The 12,980-nt window shown below is 39.7% G+C and overlaps 2 protein-coding genes across 7 annotated transcripts in view; one reads left to right on the top strand and one right to left on the bottom strand.

Annotated features, from left to right (window-relative positions):
• Nucleotides 1–565: 565 nt before the first annotated feature.
• Nucleotides 566–9,476, bottom strand: brms1la (BRMS1 like transcriptional repressor a). 2 transcript variants are annotated; one of them, XM_053434452.1, is made up of 9 exons: nt 8,491–9,469; nt 7,343–7,500; nt 6,546–6,636; nt 6,332–6,459; nt 6,171–6,250; nt 5,412–5,508; nt 3,529–3,618; nt 3,306–3,370; nt 566–3,038 (listed from the first exon to the last, which is right to left on the bottom strand). In XM_053434452.1, exons 2-9 carry the CDS (start codon nt 7,479–7,481, stop codon nt 2,940–2,942), a joined length of 789 nt encoding a protein of 262 aa, XP_053290427.1. In that variant the 5' UTR covers nt 7,482–7,500; nt 8,491–9,469; the 3' UTR covers nt 566–2,939. The 2 variants fall into 2 exon arrangements, with proteins under 2 accessions (XP_053290427.1, XP_053290426.1); XM_053434451.1 differs by having other exon boundaries at nt 6,171–6,459; nt 8,491–9,476.
• ralgapa1 (Ral GTPase activating protein catalytic subunit alpha 1) overlaps nt 8,563–12,980 on the top strand; it is a 73,292-nt gene continuing 68,874 nt past the window's right edge. For 2 of the 5 annotated variants that reach the window (XM_053434446.1, XM_053434447.1), the window contains exons 1-2: nt 8,564–9,395; nt 12,575–12,685. In XM_053434446.1, coding sequence (XP_053290421.1) covers nt 9,290–9,395; nt 12,575–12,685 — 217 coding nt within the window. In that variant the 5' untranslated portion in view covers nt 8,564–9,289. Of the gene's footprint in view, nt 9,396–12,574; nt 12,686–12,980 lie in introns of all 5 variants that reach the window. The other 3 variants (XM_053434445.1, XM_053434449.1, XM_053434450.1) reach the window with 3 other exon arrangements.

Raw genomic sequence — 12,980 nt, 5'->3', positions numbered from 1 at the left:
TCCATCTAACTCCTTGCCATCTAACTGACTGACAAGTAACTGAGGTCGGCTTATCTACTTGCATTAAAAAAAAACTGACAGTTCAGACGTTCCAAGTTTCTTACATCACATTATTAATGTTCTCTACTGAGTAGTTTAAATGTAAAGATATACATTGTTGAAGATGTGAGACATGAAACAGGCCTTTAGGGGCTCTCCATGCCCTATGTAGTCAATGCTGTGTTAGAAAGAGGTAGATGATTTACACAGGTGTTGTACTAAAGGAGGAAATACAGAGGGAAAACATTAGTAATACAATTAAAGGGATTTATAATGTGTATTTTCAAGTCCTCTATGATCAAGGAATGGCTACGCTTCTTTATTAGTTCCTCCATGTTGTCCTTAGGTCCTACTAAGCAATCTGCAATCTCTTAACACTAAGGTCCCCAAATCATTTCTTTCTCATCACTGATATAGTAATCACATGCATAGAGCCAGGACTGAGGCAGTTAGTTACTATAAGGAGAATCATCAATATAATCCTTGCTGTGTATTGACTGCTATAAACACTACAGAGGCCACAAAGTAATAGTAAAATGTTTTATTGTAAAACCCATCCACATCTTTAACGAAAAAGACATAAATGTGACCGATGCATTACTGAACATGAACTGTTGAAAAATATCAATTTGAATATTTCACATCCGCACCACCTTCATCTTCAAAATTCGGTTTACATATAAAAGAATCTGTACAATGAAATGGCAGTTTGTTCGTCAGCCTGTATAAACGGAGTGGATTACAACTGTGAAGATTCAGTGGAGGGGTGAGGTTGGAGGAATATGGTTTGGTTCCTTCTCCTTTTATGCAATCATCTGCTATTGTTGCAGGCTTTTAAGAAAACATCCTAACAAATCTGCACAAATCACAGTCATACAAATACAGCAACACCATGAAATAAAAATCAATTTGGGCATAACGATGGAAGCACTGGCATGTTCATGAGTAATGAATGAGATTTTTTTCTTACAAGTCAGAAGAAAGAGAGAAGAGGTAGATACAATAAGCAGAGAATGATACAAGAATAACACCTTGTTAACATATTTTAAGGGATACCTCTGTATTTTACGCTTAACGCTTCATATGTTTATTGTGTAACATTTGGCCTGGAGTCAAAATAAAAGGAAAGCAGCGGAGGTGAGGTCCAAAAGCCGAGGGATGCACTCATTGAGCGTCCTTCTTGTACTGAAAGAGCTCAGTGATGGCGGACGAGATGTTTAAAAAAAAGCCAGGTATCCAATTGACAGTATTTATGGTCCTGCCTAAGGATCTGTTGAAATCTGTTTATGCCTCATGCTCGACTGACAACATAGACAACAGAGAAGGTGGTGCACAAATGTTCACTGGTGGTTGGAAATTAAGTTAAACCTAATTAGAATATTATTCCTTTCTGATGGTTTAACTCTAAACTCTCTTTAATACATTAGAATATTTATGCACTTATCTTGCATTTTCATTACACTGCTCTGTCGGATCCAAGTCAAAGCGATTCCTACAAATGCAAGATGCACCACTAATACAAAAACACCCGATGGTGATATTTCCAATGTAGGCACTGCTGTGTGCTCTCTGAAAAAAACTAAACACTGTACAAACTGTGTTCACCTAACTATTCAAAACACCATCACAAAGAATAATTATTAATCTCAAGCAAAATATTTAAACTGGTCCACATAAAAAAAATATTTTAAAAAATCATGGCACAATGGAAAAGGTTCATGTATTTCCTCCTTTATCATCGGAGCGTTCTCAATAACCTGCTTCATTTGAGATTAAATGTCAGAGTGTTTACAAATACGCACGATTATGTGGCGCCCAGGACCTCGTCATGAATGTGACTTTCTGCTTTAAATACTGAAAGAAGGAAAAATCCTCTGAACGCTCGAGCCCAGAAAAACTAAACTGAACTTTAGACGTCTGCAAAGGCTCTTTTTGTGTAAGTAATATGAATGTCCAGACAAGTTGGTTAACCATAGGACTTGAGGTGTACCTCTTAAATAGCAGATGATAGATCTTGGTGGTTGTAAAACATGATAAAGTAAAAAACTGTCACATGACACTGTTGATCACTTGTTGGCCACCATGTATTCAAGAGTGTTAACTGGGTTGTAAAAAAAACATGCACGCTTGTGTTAATGTGTAAAGACATTAACACCCTCGTAAAAAATCATGTTTGAAGAGGTTAAAAATACTTAACTGTGTGTGATCCAAGTGGATTGATACGTTCAACACGTAAACAAGAACGGGAAAACCTTAAGCACCGATCGTTTCAAAAATCCAAATCCAAAATGTGGCACCTACTTTGAGGAAAGGTGTTGTGATCTCATGCTCAGAGATCAAACTTTGTAAAAGCACTGTTGTGTCATAGACATGTAAACATGGTTTAAGGACTCATTAAGTTATATTCTCAGTTCTTACCAGGAGCTTATTTGTGTCGCAATAGGAGTATTGGTTGTCTATTAATATCCAATTAACAAATAAAACCGTGATTTTGTTTGTTTTAGTTTCCAGTGATGATATATCATGTCAGCAGTATTTAAACCCAATGACCACTTTAAAAACCTTAAAGTGATGTAGATTGAACTATGAACATCACATTCTTTATTTTGGAATATAATTTTGGGATTAAGCCCTTCGTTTACTTTTAATGGTCTTTTAACAGAGAACTCCTCTCTTAGCCACTCAGGAAAACCGAAACTGGTCTGTTCCTATTCCAGGTTAGGACCTGTACGTCTGTGTTGTGTTTGCCTCCTGGCTCGAGAGGCAGCTTACCGACTGGTGTCGATGTTAGATGAGCAGTGCAGTGGATTTTCGGAAGATTCAGATAAATGTTCCACAGTGTGTATTTTTATGCGATTCGAAATGAGTGAACGGAGGGTGTGTATTTGGGTGTGTGCGCCTCAGCAGTTCAGTATGGGTCTGTTTCTGTCGGGTCTGAATGGGAACACAGGGCTTTCAGAGTCAGACTTCCCTCTGTGGGGACCGAGCGTAGCCACAGCCTGGAAAACCACACACACACACACACACACACACACACACACACACACACACACACACACACACACACACACACACACACACACACACACACACACACACACACACACACACACACACACACACACACACACACACACACACACACACACACACACACACACACACACACACACACACACACACACACACAGGTTGTTAGAAGATGCACAGACAAATGCAACCTGTGAACAAACACACACCTCCACCTATAAATACTGTATACACACCTTTCTGATGGCTGTCCAGTCCTCCAGGATGTCCAAGTCAGGAAGCATATAGACAATATATGGGCGTGGACAGGGTTAAGGACAGTAACATAGGGAGTAGGAACTAATTAAAATTTGAGCACAAAGACGTTTAGATACAAGGATTTTAGTTTTTTTTAGAAGAATTTAAAATACTAATCAATCAATGTGATCAGTGACAGAGTTATTAGCAGTAAATGGATATCAGACACCACTGATGGTCTTCTTTTCTTCTTATCTGGACTTAAAGCGTCTCTCCTCTTCTTCCTCCCCGACAACTCGTCATTCCACAGCTCTGAAAGACAAAGATAGACAGATTACAGTACTTTGTATGTGCACTGAATGTAATATACTCTGCTTATTACCATAATCAAAATGTGTTGTTTGGTAGGACATATACAGTGCCTTGCATAAGTATTCACCCCCTTTGGACTTTTCTACATTTTGTCATGGTATAACCACAGATTAAAATGTATTTCATCGTGAGTTTATGTAATGGACCAACACAAAATAGTGCATCATTTGGAAGTGGGGGGAAATATTACATGGATTTCACAATTATTTACAAATAAAAATCTGAAAAGTGTTGAGTGCATATGTATTCACCCCCTTTACTGTGAAACCCCTAACAAAGATCTGGTGCGACCAATTGCATTCACAAGTCACATTTGCAAGTCACATAATTAGTAAATAGGGTCCACCTGTCTGCAATTTAATCTCAGTATAAATACACCTGTTCTGTGACGGACTCAGAGTTTGTTGGAGATCATTACTGAACAAACAGCATCATGAAGACCAAGGAGCTCACCAAACAGGTCAGGGAGAAAGTTGTGGAGAAATATGAAGCAGGGTTAGGTTATAAAAAAATATCCAGAGCTTTGAACATCTCTCTGAGCACCATAAAATCCATCATAAGAAAATGGAAAGAATATGGCACAACCGCAAACCTACCAAGAGGAGGCCGTCCACCCAAACTGAAGAGTCGGACAAGGAGAAAATTAATCAGAGAAGCAACCAGGAGGCCCATGGTTACTCTGGAGGAGTTGCAGAGATCCACAGCTGAGGTGGGAGAATCTGTCCACAGGACAACTATTAGTCGTCTACTCCACAAATCTGGCCTTTATGGAAGAGTGGCAAGAAGAAAGCCATTGTTGAAAGGGATCCATAAAAAATCCCGTTTGGAGTTTGCCAGAAGCCATGTGGGAGACACAGCAAACATGTGGAAGAAGGTGCTCTGGTCAGATGAGACCAAAATTGAACTTTTTGGCCTCAATGCAAAACGCTATGTGTGGCGAAAACCCAACACTGCCCATCACCCTGAGCACACCATCCCAACAGTGAAACATGGTGGTGGTAGCATCATGCTGTGGGGATGCTTCTCTTCAGCAGGTACAGGGAAACCGGTCAGAATAGAGGGAAAGATGGATGGAGCCAAATACAGGGAAATCCTTGAAGAAAATCTGATGCAGTCTACAAAAGACTTGAGACTGGGGCGGAGGTTCATCTTCCAGCAGGACAATGACCCTAAACATACAGCCAGAGCTACAAAGGAATGGTTTGGATTAAAGAATGTTAATGTCTTAAAATGGCCCAGTCAAAGCCCAGACCTCAATCCAATAGAGAATCTATGGCAAGACTTGAAGATTGCGGTTCACAGACGGTCTCCATCCAATCTGACTGAGCTTCATCTTTTTTGCCAAGAAGAATGGACAAACCTTTCCATCTCTAGATGTGCAAAGCTGGTAGAGACATACCCCAAAAGACTTGCAGCTGTAATTGCAGCGAAAGGGGGTTCTACCAAGTATTGACACAGGGGGGTGAATACTTATGCACCAAACAGATGTCAACTTTTTTATTCTCATTATTGTTTGTGTCAATAATGACACAATTTTGGAGGTGCAAAATTTATTTTGCACCTCCAAAGTACTATGCATGTTTTGTTGATCAAACGGGAAAAACTTTATTTAAGTCTATTTGAATTTCAGTTAGTAACAGTACATAATGGGAAAAAGTCCAAGGGGGGTGAATACTTATGCAAGGCACTGTATGACATAGCACAATGTAATGACTGTGTTCTGTGTGTCTTACCTGATGTAATGTCTATGCTGTGCCTGTCCTCCTCCAGTCTTCTGATTTTCTCCTCCAGCTCACTCTGCACCGTATCAAGCAGCAGCAGTTTCTCACTCTGCAGACACACACACACACACCATCATGTTAAACACAGATCGCCCACAAATGAATGCATCCACATACATTACAAACACTCACTATTGGCAGTTACATAGATAGAATAATATATAAATAAATTACAATTAAATAAAATTTTATATTTTAAATGTCTCCCAGCAGGGCTGGACAATATGGCCTAAAATTATAACAAGATAAAAATGTTTCTATCAATTAATAATCATAAGAAAATTCACATTCATATTTATTTCAAGTTTAAAGATAGATTTTTGCTCCTGTGTGACGTTTGTAGTTTTAAACTTTTCTTCATGAGCAGAGAATTAAAAAACTATTGATAAACCGCAAAACATTTTACAAACCTGTGGTAGATCACTGAAACCAATTGTGTTATATCTCCTCACTTTATACTATTATCAATATATGTTATATTGCTATTGATGATAATTATAATATAATATTTATAATATTTGTTCAGCCCTATCTCCTAGAGCCAACGACTCAAGGGGTACTGCATCAGCATTCTTTTTTGTAAGACATGATGTAATGAGATACATAAAGTGTGTGTGTGTGTGTGTGTGTGTGTGTGTGTGTGTGTGTGTGTGTGTGTGTGTGTGTGTGTGTGTGTGTGTGTGTGTGTGTGTGTGTGTGTGGGTGTCCAACCTCCCAGTGTTGGCATGCTGCCTGGATCTCACACTGATACTTGTTCTTCACAGATTCCTGACACAGCTCTCTGTAGATACCTGACGCACAAAGTGAGAGTGAATAGGGACACCAGAGTGTGTATGACTTCATGAGCTTGTGTACGTGTGTGTTGAAGTTACCTGCAACTTTAGTGCGGACCTGCATGTTCTCCAGTAGTACAGCCAGAGGCTCCAGATATTCTGATGCCCGACCAGCTTCCACCTCTGTCAGCTTACTGTTCACTTGACTAAGCCGCTCATGATACAGCCTGCACGCAAACACAGATACAAATAAATAACAGATTTATTTATTTACATTTTTGACAAACTTGTGAAATATCCGTGTTGGTCTTACTGGTCTTTGAGATCAGTGAACTGTTTCTCCAGGGTGGACATTTCATCCAGGCATTCGACCCTCCTCCGCTCACAGTCCTCCTCATCCATTTCTGGAGGAGAATCAAGTCCAACACACACACAATTGTGATGGAAGATACGGTGTGAAACCTGGTCTATGGTATTTCTGACTATAAACTGTTGTCAAATGTGCACACACTGTGCATCAATCACATTAGTAATCATTTTGTCCACTCAGCTGTGCAAGCCTTAATGTTTCCTCTCCAATAGAAAACATAGTTCACATGAAATACAGTTGCTCCGCACACTTCACACAACAATTCAATCGCTCCTCTTTTTAAAAACATCTACAAATAATCATGCCCTGAAAATACTAAATATCTGAAATAGCCTGACAGAGGAACTGTTGTCTGGTCTATTTCCCCTTTAAATCAATGCTAAAATAGTTCTGTTTTCACCCTTCAGTTGTGGTAAATATAATTCTTTGTTTATGCCTTTTGACACTTTTCAAACATTTTCAAAACGTTCATATTTGTTATCTGCCTATTTCTTTTGATTTTGAAAACTGTCAAATATTGTCGTTGCTTCAAAGCAGTTCTTGACTGGGTTTTAAAATATCGTTTTATAATCACCCCATTAGGTTTGCAAAAGATTGCAAATCATGAAACATGTTATGAAGGTAGACAGCATTCAAATAACTGCACTGTCAAACCATTTCCAGCGAAACAATAGAATTTTTGAAGGCATCCATAATATAACACTGTAATTACAATAGTAATGTTCTGCTAAATGTCTCACCTGAGCTGTCTCCATCCTCAGAGACAGAGGTGGTGTCGGAATCCTCCTCCTCAGAGCTGGAAGCATCCTGCTCGTGCTCCTCCACCTCCATCTCTTCTGCTGTACTCTCCTTCTTCTCCCGGTCACGGTGCACCGGCATGGCAGCTATTCACCTCAGCCTGGTGGTGTTAAGACAACGACACTCTCCTTTGACAGCTGTACTTACAGATATAGGTTTATACTTGTTTCTTGTTTACAATTTAGGCTTCCAGACGATAAAAAGCTAAAAGATCTCAAAGCAGCTCTGATTCTACATCTGAGGTGCTAGTCAGTGTGTAACTTATCAGCTTATTAATACTGATGTTTTCTTATCAGAATGAGGCATTATCATACAGAGGGTAATGGTTGCAAAGTTACTAGACAGGACAGTCATTTTACACTGGAGAGACATGAAGTAATGAGAGACGTGATAGGTCTAAGAATGTGAAAATTAAGGACAAATCAAATTTGGTTGCAACTCTTGTTCCACTGTTGAATTTCTGGCGTGTGGGCATAATTAAAGACAAATTACTTGTGTAGATTAGATTCTTTCATTTGATGCAATGAGAACATTTCTGAAAAATCACATAAACGAAGAAATCAGCAAAAACAGATATTAGAAAAACATATAGATTTTATAAGATGTTATTTCTACCATCTAATTGTGACATACCGATTGGTGTAAACCAAATGTAGACAGGGAGATGAAATCTACCGAAATCCTATTTTTAGCACGTTTTCTCTTTATTTTGTTATTTTCATTGTAGATCAATTATGAAATTATACTGAAATACAGTGATAAATACTGTTACGTTAATAAGCATCCCTGATAACAATGAAGCCCTATTGGTAGAAAGGTAAACTGTGTATTATTGCTTGAAGATATTTATTGTATTGACAGTTACTTACGCAACTCCATTTAAACTCATTAGAGGTGGTAGCTGTTTAGCTTATTAGTTATTTATACACAAGTACAGGCGTAGTAAACATTAACAAACGTCAACACGTCAAGTTAGCATTGCGTTAGCATGTTTACTACTCACAGTAGTGAGGTAGCAAACGAGACAGAAACGATTTCATAAAAATAAAAAACATAACCAATGAAGCAAGAGAAGAGCATCGTAACTCACAGTGAACGGAGGAGCTGGACGCTTGTGGGAGTGTTCAGATAAAAACTAGTCCAAGAACAATTGGCTTGGTCGCGTTTTCCCTCGGTTACTGTTCCACTCGTGTCCGAGCTAAGCTAAAAACAAATCACAGTGCGGCGCTCTTATGTGTAAAGGGAAATGTAGTTTTCTGTGTCGTTGATGACCAAAACAGTAACGGTCTAACGTTCAATCGGTGGACCACACTACCCACAATCCACCGCTGTAGCTCGAGACAGAGTTATCTAGGGGTGTTAAAAACTCCAACTGCAGTAAAACAGTAAAGGCCGTTTGTTTCAGAGGTTTAGTTAATTATTATAACACACGTTCGTTAACTATTTCAAACTGTGCAAACCAGAGTTTGAATTTTGTTGAACTACATCCACGGTGAATTTCTCTGCTATCCATTACTTTGTTTTCCCTCCCCCGCCATGATGTTTTCTAAGTGAACAGCGGAGCTAGCTAACTAGCCAGGTTAGCCTTCAGGCTGTGGTGGAAGAAGGGAGGTGCAATGGATGGATGCTTCGCCCCGCTACGTTTCACGTATTTGTCGTAGTTTGAACAGAATGCGTCCTCTCCGGTTGATCGGTGTATTTCTCGTTCGACTCCGCGGTGTTGCGGGGGGCTGCTAACTCTCGGCGCATTGTTAATACATGACCCGGGAGTGTCGGCGCCTGCTTATAGTTTGAAGATTAACGCTAGCTGGGGCTGTGGACACGGCTACACGCACAGCTAGCTCCTCCTCGCTGTCTGCCATCGCATTCGTGTGTCCGCTGCCTCAGGAATGTTCTCCAAAAAGCCTCATGGCGACGTTAAAAAATCAACACAGAAAGTATTGGACCCGAAGAAGGACGTGTTGACGAGGCTCAAACATCTGAGGATTGTCATCGGTGAGTTATATCCCCTCAGCATGCGGGTACACCTCCACTGTACGTGCCAGCCCGGGCAGGCAGGGCATGCCACACCAAACTCCTGCAGGAAATCACCACAGTTGAAGTCGCCCTGAATGTAAACAAACGCGCAGGTTGTTAATGACAACCTCACAGACAATTTGAATATATTCTATCATCCACATATCAGTCGGGTTTCCACCTGTGGTCAGTGACAAATCATTGTATATCCTGTACCTTCCAGGCATTTGATAATGTTTACAGTCGTTGCCCCCCCCCACCCCCCCCGGTTGTGAGTCTTGTGTTGGACTGACTAATAGAGAGGTGATGTTGGCGTTATGAGATGGTTTAAACAAATGCTATATGTTGTGTGTCAGTAGCAGGTGTCAGATTTTTTAAATGGAATTTGGCATAATGAATAATCTGTGGTGACGTTTTGGCTGCTTGGTGAGAACATGTGATCACAGTGATGGATGCAACACACTGTTGTAGTCAGGCTGTTGTGATCTCTCCAGGGGTGTGCCTGCAGCAGGACCTGAGTGCTGCTGCAAGAAGACCTGGACAAATACATGCTGAGTGTTTTTTAGTTGTGTTACAACACAACACGGTGTGGAAAGAACAGAGGATATGACAAGTTAATGCGTATGAATAAGTGATAGATGTTTGAGGGCGTGTGTGTATCTTTCCCTGACAACTCTCACACATGAAAACACCCGCAACACACACTGACCTGAGAGGGAAACGAGCTCAATGATTTCCTCTCTCTGTCCAGTACGGTAGCTCAGCTTCCTGTTTCTATTGTGTGAGGTGTGTGTGTGTGTGTGTGTGTGTGTGTGTGTGTGTGTGATGTGTGATGTGTGTTGTGTGTTGTGTGATGTGTGTTGTGTGATGTGTGTTGTGTGTGCGTGTTTGAGAAAAGGGGTGTGCCCCCTCTCTGTACTCTATGGGGAACATAGGACCTTGATAACAATCCCAGACCTGCAAGCACAAACACACTTGCAGTGACATTGTTTGAAAGTGAATACTCAGACAGTTCACATGTTTTAATGATCATCTGTTAATGTTGCACCGATGTGAGCGTATAACTGTAGAAAGGCCATTTTAGAGATCAAGAGGACTACAAGCAGAACCTACTTGTCTATGTGGCCAATGTTGTTAATGAAGCATTGTTAATGTAATCATTCCCAGTTGCTCAGTCTTCTTTGCTCTTAAACAGGTTCCTCCTCACAAAAATCTTTACCTTTGCCATCAAGGGAAACACATTGAGCACTATGCAGTCTTTCAATGGGTTTTTGAAAGTTTAAAATTTAATAATCAGAAATTTGGTCCTTAAATTAATTAAAATATTACATGTTTGGTCTAATATACATTTGATCGGGTCTTAGTTAACGCTACTTCTGTAACACTTTAAACTTAAAAGAGAAATGTTTTTTTACGCTCTATGCACTTTTTGTTACGTATAAGTGTGTTTATATGTTAGCACACTGTGATAAAACTACAAACAAGACCACCATAGAACTGATAACTGGTAATCTGTAAATACCATGGTCAGAATTGATCTCAATACAAGCAACTTGGCTTTGGTAAAGACGATAGATATCTGCTTTCGCTGCCTGTAGTTTGAGAGATAACTGGGTATTTCAAAGATTATTCAATACTTGTCAACTTCCTCTAATCTTCAGTCATGGGGAACAGTAAGTAATTGTGGGACTGTGATAGTGTTTCATATCTGTCGTACCTCTCATCGGTCTTAATTTTCATTAATTATGGTTTCAAAAAGTCTGAAATTTAACATGTTGAAACCTGCAGAAACCCTGACTTTGGTTAACTGCTATTTTTCTCTAATTGACCAGTCCATATTTGATCTGAAAGAATGATTCAAAATGATGCTACTTCCCTGTTCTGTAATCCACTTGATCCAATCAGGTTGTTAAGTAGCTGCTCCCAGGCAATGTTTGGGGCCCTTCTTTGACCAAAAAAAAGACCTACTTCCTCGAGGAACATGTTTTTATTAATAGTTTGTAATACCTTTTCTTATACAAAATCTATTTGAAGTCCTGTTAAAAAACTAATAACAAACCATTACGGAGACCTAGGAGCAAAGGTGGTTATATTATAGATTACTGGTTCACACTTATTGGCTGCAGCAGTAGATAAATAATCAATCCTGTGCAATAGAAATGAAACTTTGTTACACATTTTTTTATTTATCAATTAACTAATTACAATGTACCCTTAACAGAAAAAAGCCTAAATCAAATCCGTATTAGGGTGACCTCCCTCTACCTTTTAAAACAGCATCAATTATTTTCCTGCACTCGTGCCCACTTTATCAAAGCCCTTGGCAGGAAGGTAGCTCCAGACGTCTTGGAGAACGTGCGTGTGTTCAGACTTATCATAAACAAAGCCAGAGACTATCAGCAGAGGCTTGTGTGTGTTTTTACATATGAAGCCTAACGTCCTCCAGGCTTGGGTATCTTTTTTTCCCCCTTCAGTTTTGACCCTGAACTTCAAACATGTGTTTTATCTTAGTGTGTGAGTCACTGTGTCTGCTTCCTAATGTCAGCCAGTCTTGAGGCAGAGATTCAGTCCAGAACACACAGGAAGGTAGAAGGTAAACTTCCGATCCTTCAGAAGAGGATAAATCTGTGACTGGGACACAGAGTTGACTCAGTCTTTTCTGCTGTGGCTTGACGTGTCACATGTGTATTTAGAGAACCCAGATGCTGCTGTGAGGTGACATTACTCAAATCTGGTCTTCACAACAACACAACATTGGAAATTTAGACTTAGAAATCTAAAAATGTGTTGACTACAAATGGATAGAGAAGAGATGCCATTTTTGAACGTATCTCCCTTTTCTTTGTGATATTGTATTCACTTTTTTGTCTGTCTAACTGCATCCAGAGAGTGGAGGAAAGGGACACTCAAGTGTCAGGAAGAGCACATTTGATGTGTGTGTAGTGATAGTTTTATCAGCAATGGAGGTGATGGATAAAACTGAGGACAGCCTTGGAATCAGATCAGTTTTTATCTGCTATGAAAACTTCTGGATGGTTGTAACCATGTTGTTCTTCTCAAGCATGCGTGTGCGTGTGTGTGCGTGTGTGTGCGTGTGTGTGCGTGTGTGTGCGTGTGTGTTTGCTTATTAATTATTTGTCTTCACTCTCATTTTCCAGAAAATGCAGAGCCTGCAGAGCTGAAACAGTTCTTTGACCTGAACTACTCCCATATATACTATGTCTTCTTTGAAAACTTTGTTACCATCGAGGTCAGCCTCAAGCAAAAAGGTAAGTGTCACTGATGGCCAAATAAACCAAACAAAGCAGGGTGGGCTGGGTAAACATATACCAACAAATCATTGCTAAAAGAGCTAAATAATTATGCGTTCATCTAGCTTATATATATATTATGTACTTTACGAAGAGGTTATTGCATGTCAGATCATCACACTTTTTGATTGCTTCATCACAGATCTTAATGAAATTTTGACACATCACATGAAAAACCAAAAGAACCCAAATTTGATGTGTCCTGGATCCAAGTTAATGGAGAAGTCATTTTTAGTGGAGACTCTATGACTTT

This window comes from Pleuronectes platessa, chromosome 11 (assembly GCF_947347685.1).
Source record: "Pleuronectes platessa chromosome 11, fPlePla1.1, whole genome shotgun sequence".
Lineage (NCBI taxonomy): Eukaryota > Metazoa > Chordata > Actinopteri > Pleuronectiformes > Pleuronectidae > Pleuronectes > Pleuronectes platessa.
This window is presented reverse-complemented; position numbering and strand designations above follow the sequence as displayed.

What these genes read in the sequence shown, in the direction of transcription:
- brms1la (XM_053434451.1), bottom strand. Translation starts at nt 7,481, where the DNA reads ATGCCGGTGCACCGTGACCGGGAGAAGAAGGAGAGTACAGCAGAAGAG. An exon ending in CAGCATAGACATTACATCAG is followed by an intron (nt 3,619 to 5,411) that starts GTAAGACACACA and finishes TTTGTCTTTCAG; the next exon opens with AGCTGTGGAATGACGAGTTG. An exon ending in ACTGGACAGCCATCAGAAAG is followed by an intron (nt 3,039 to 3,305) that starts GTGTGTATACAG and finishes GTGGTTTTCCAG; the next exon opens with GCTGTGGCTACGCTCGGTCC.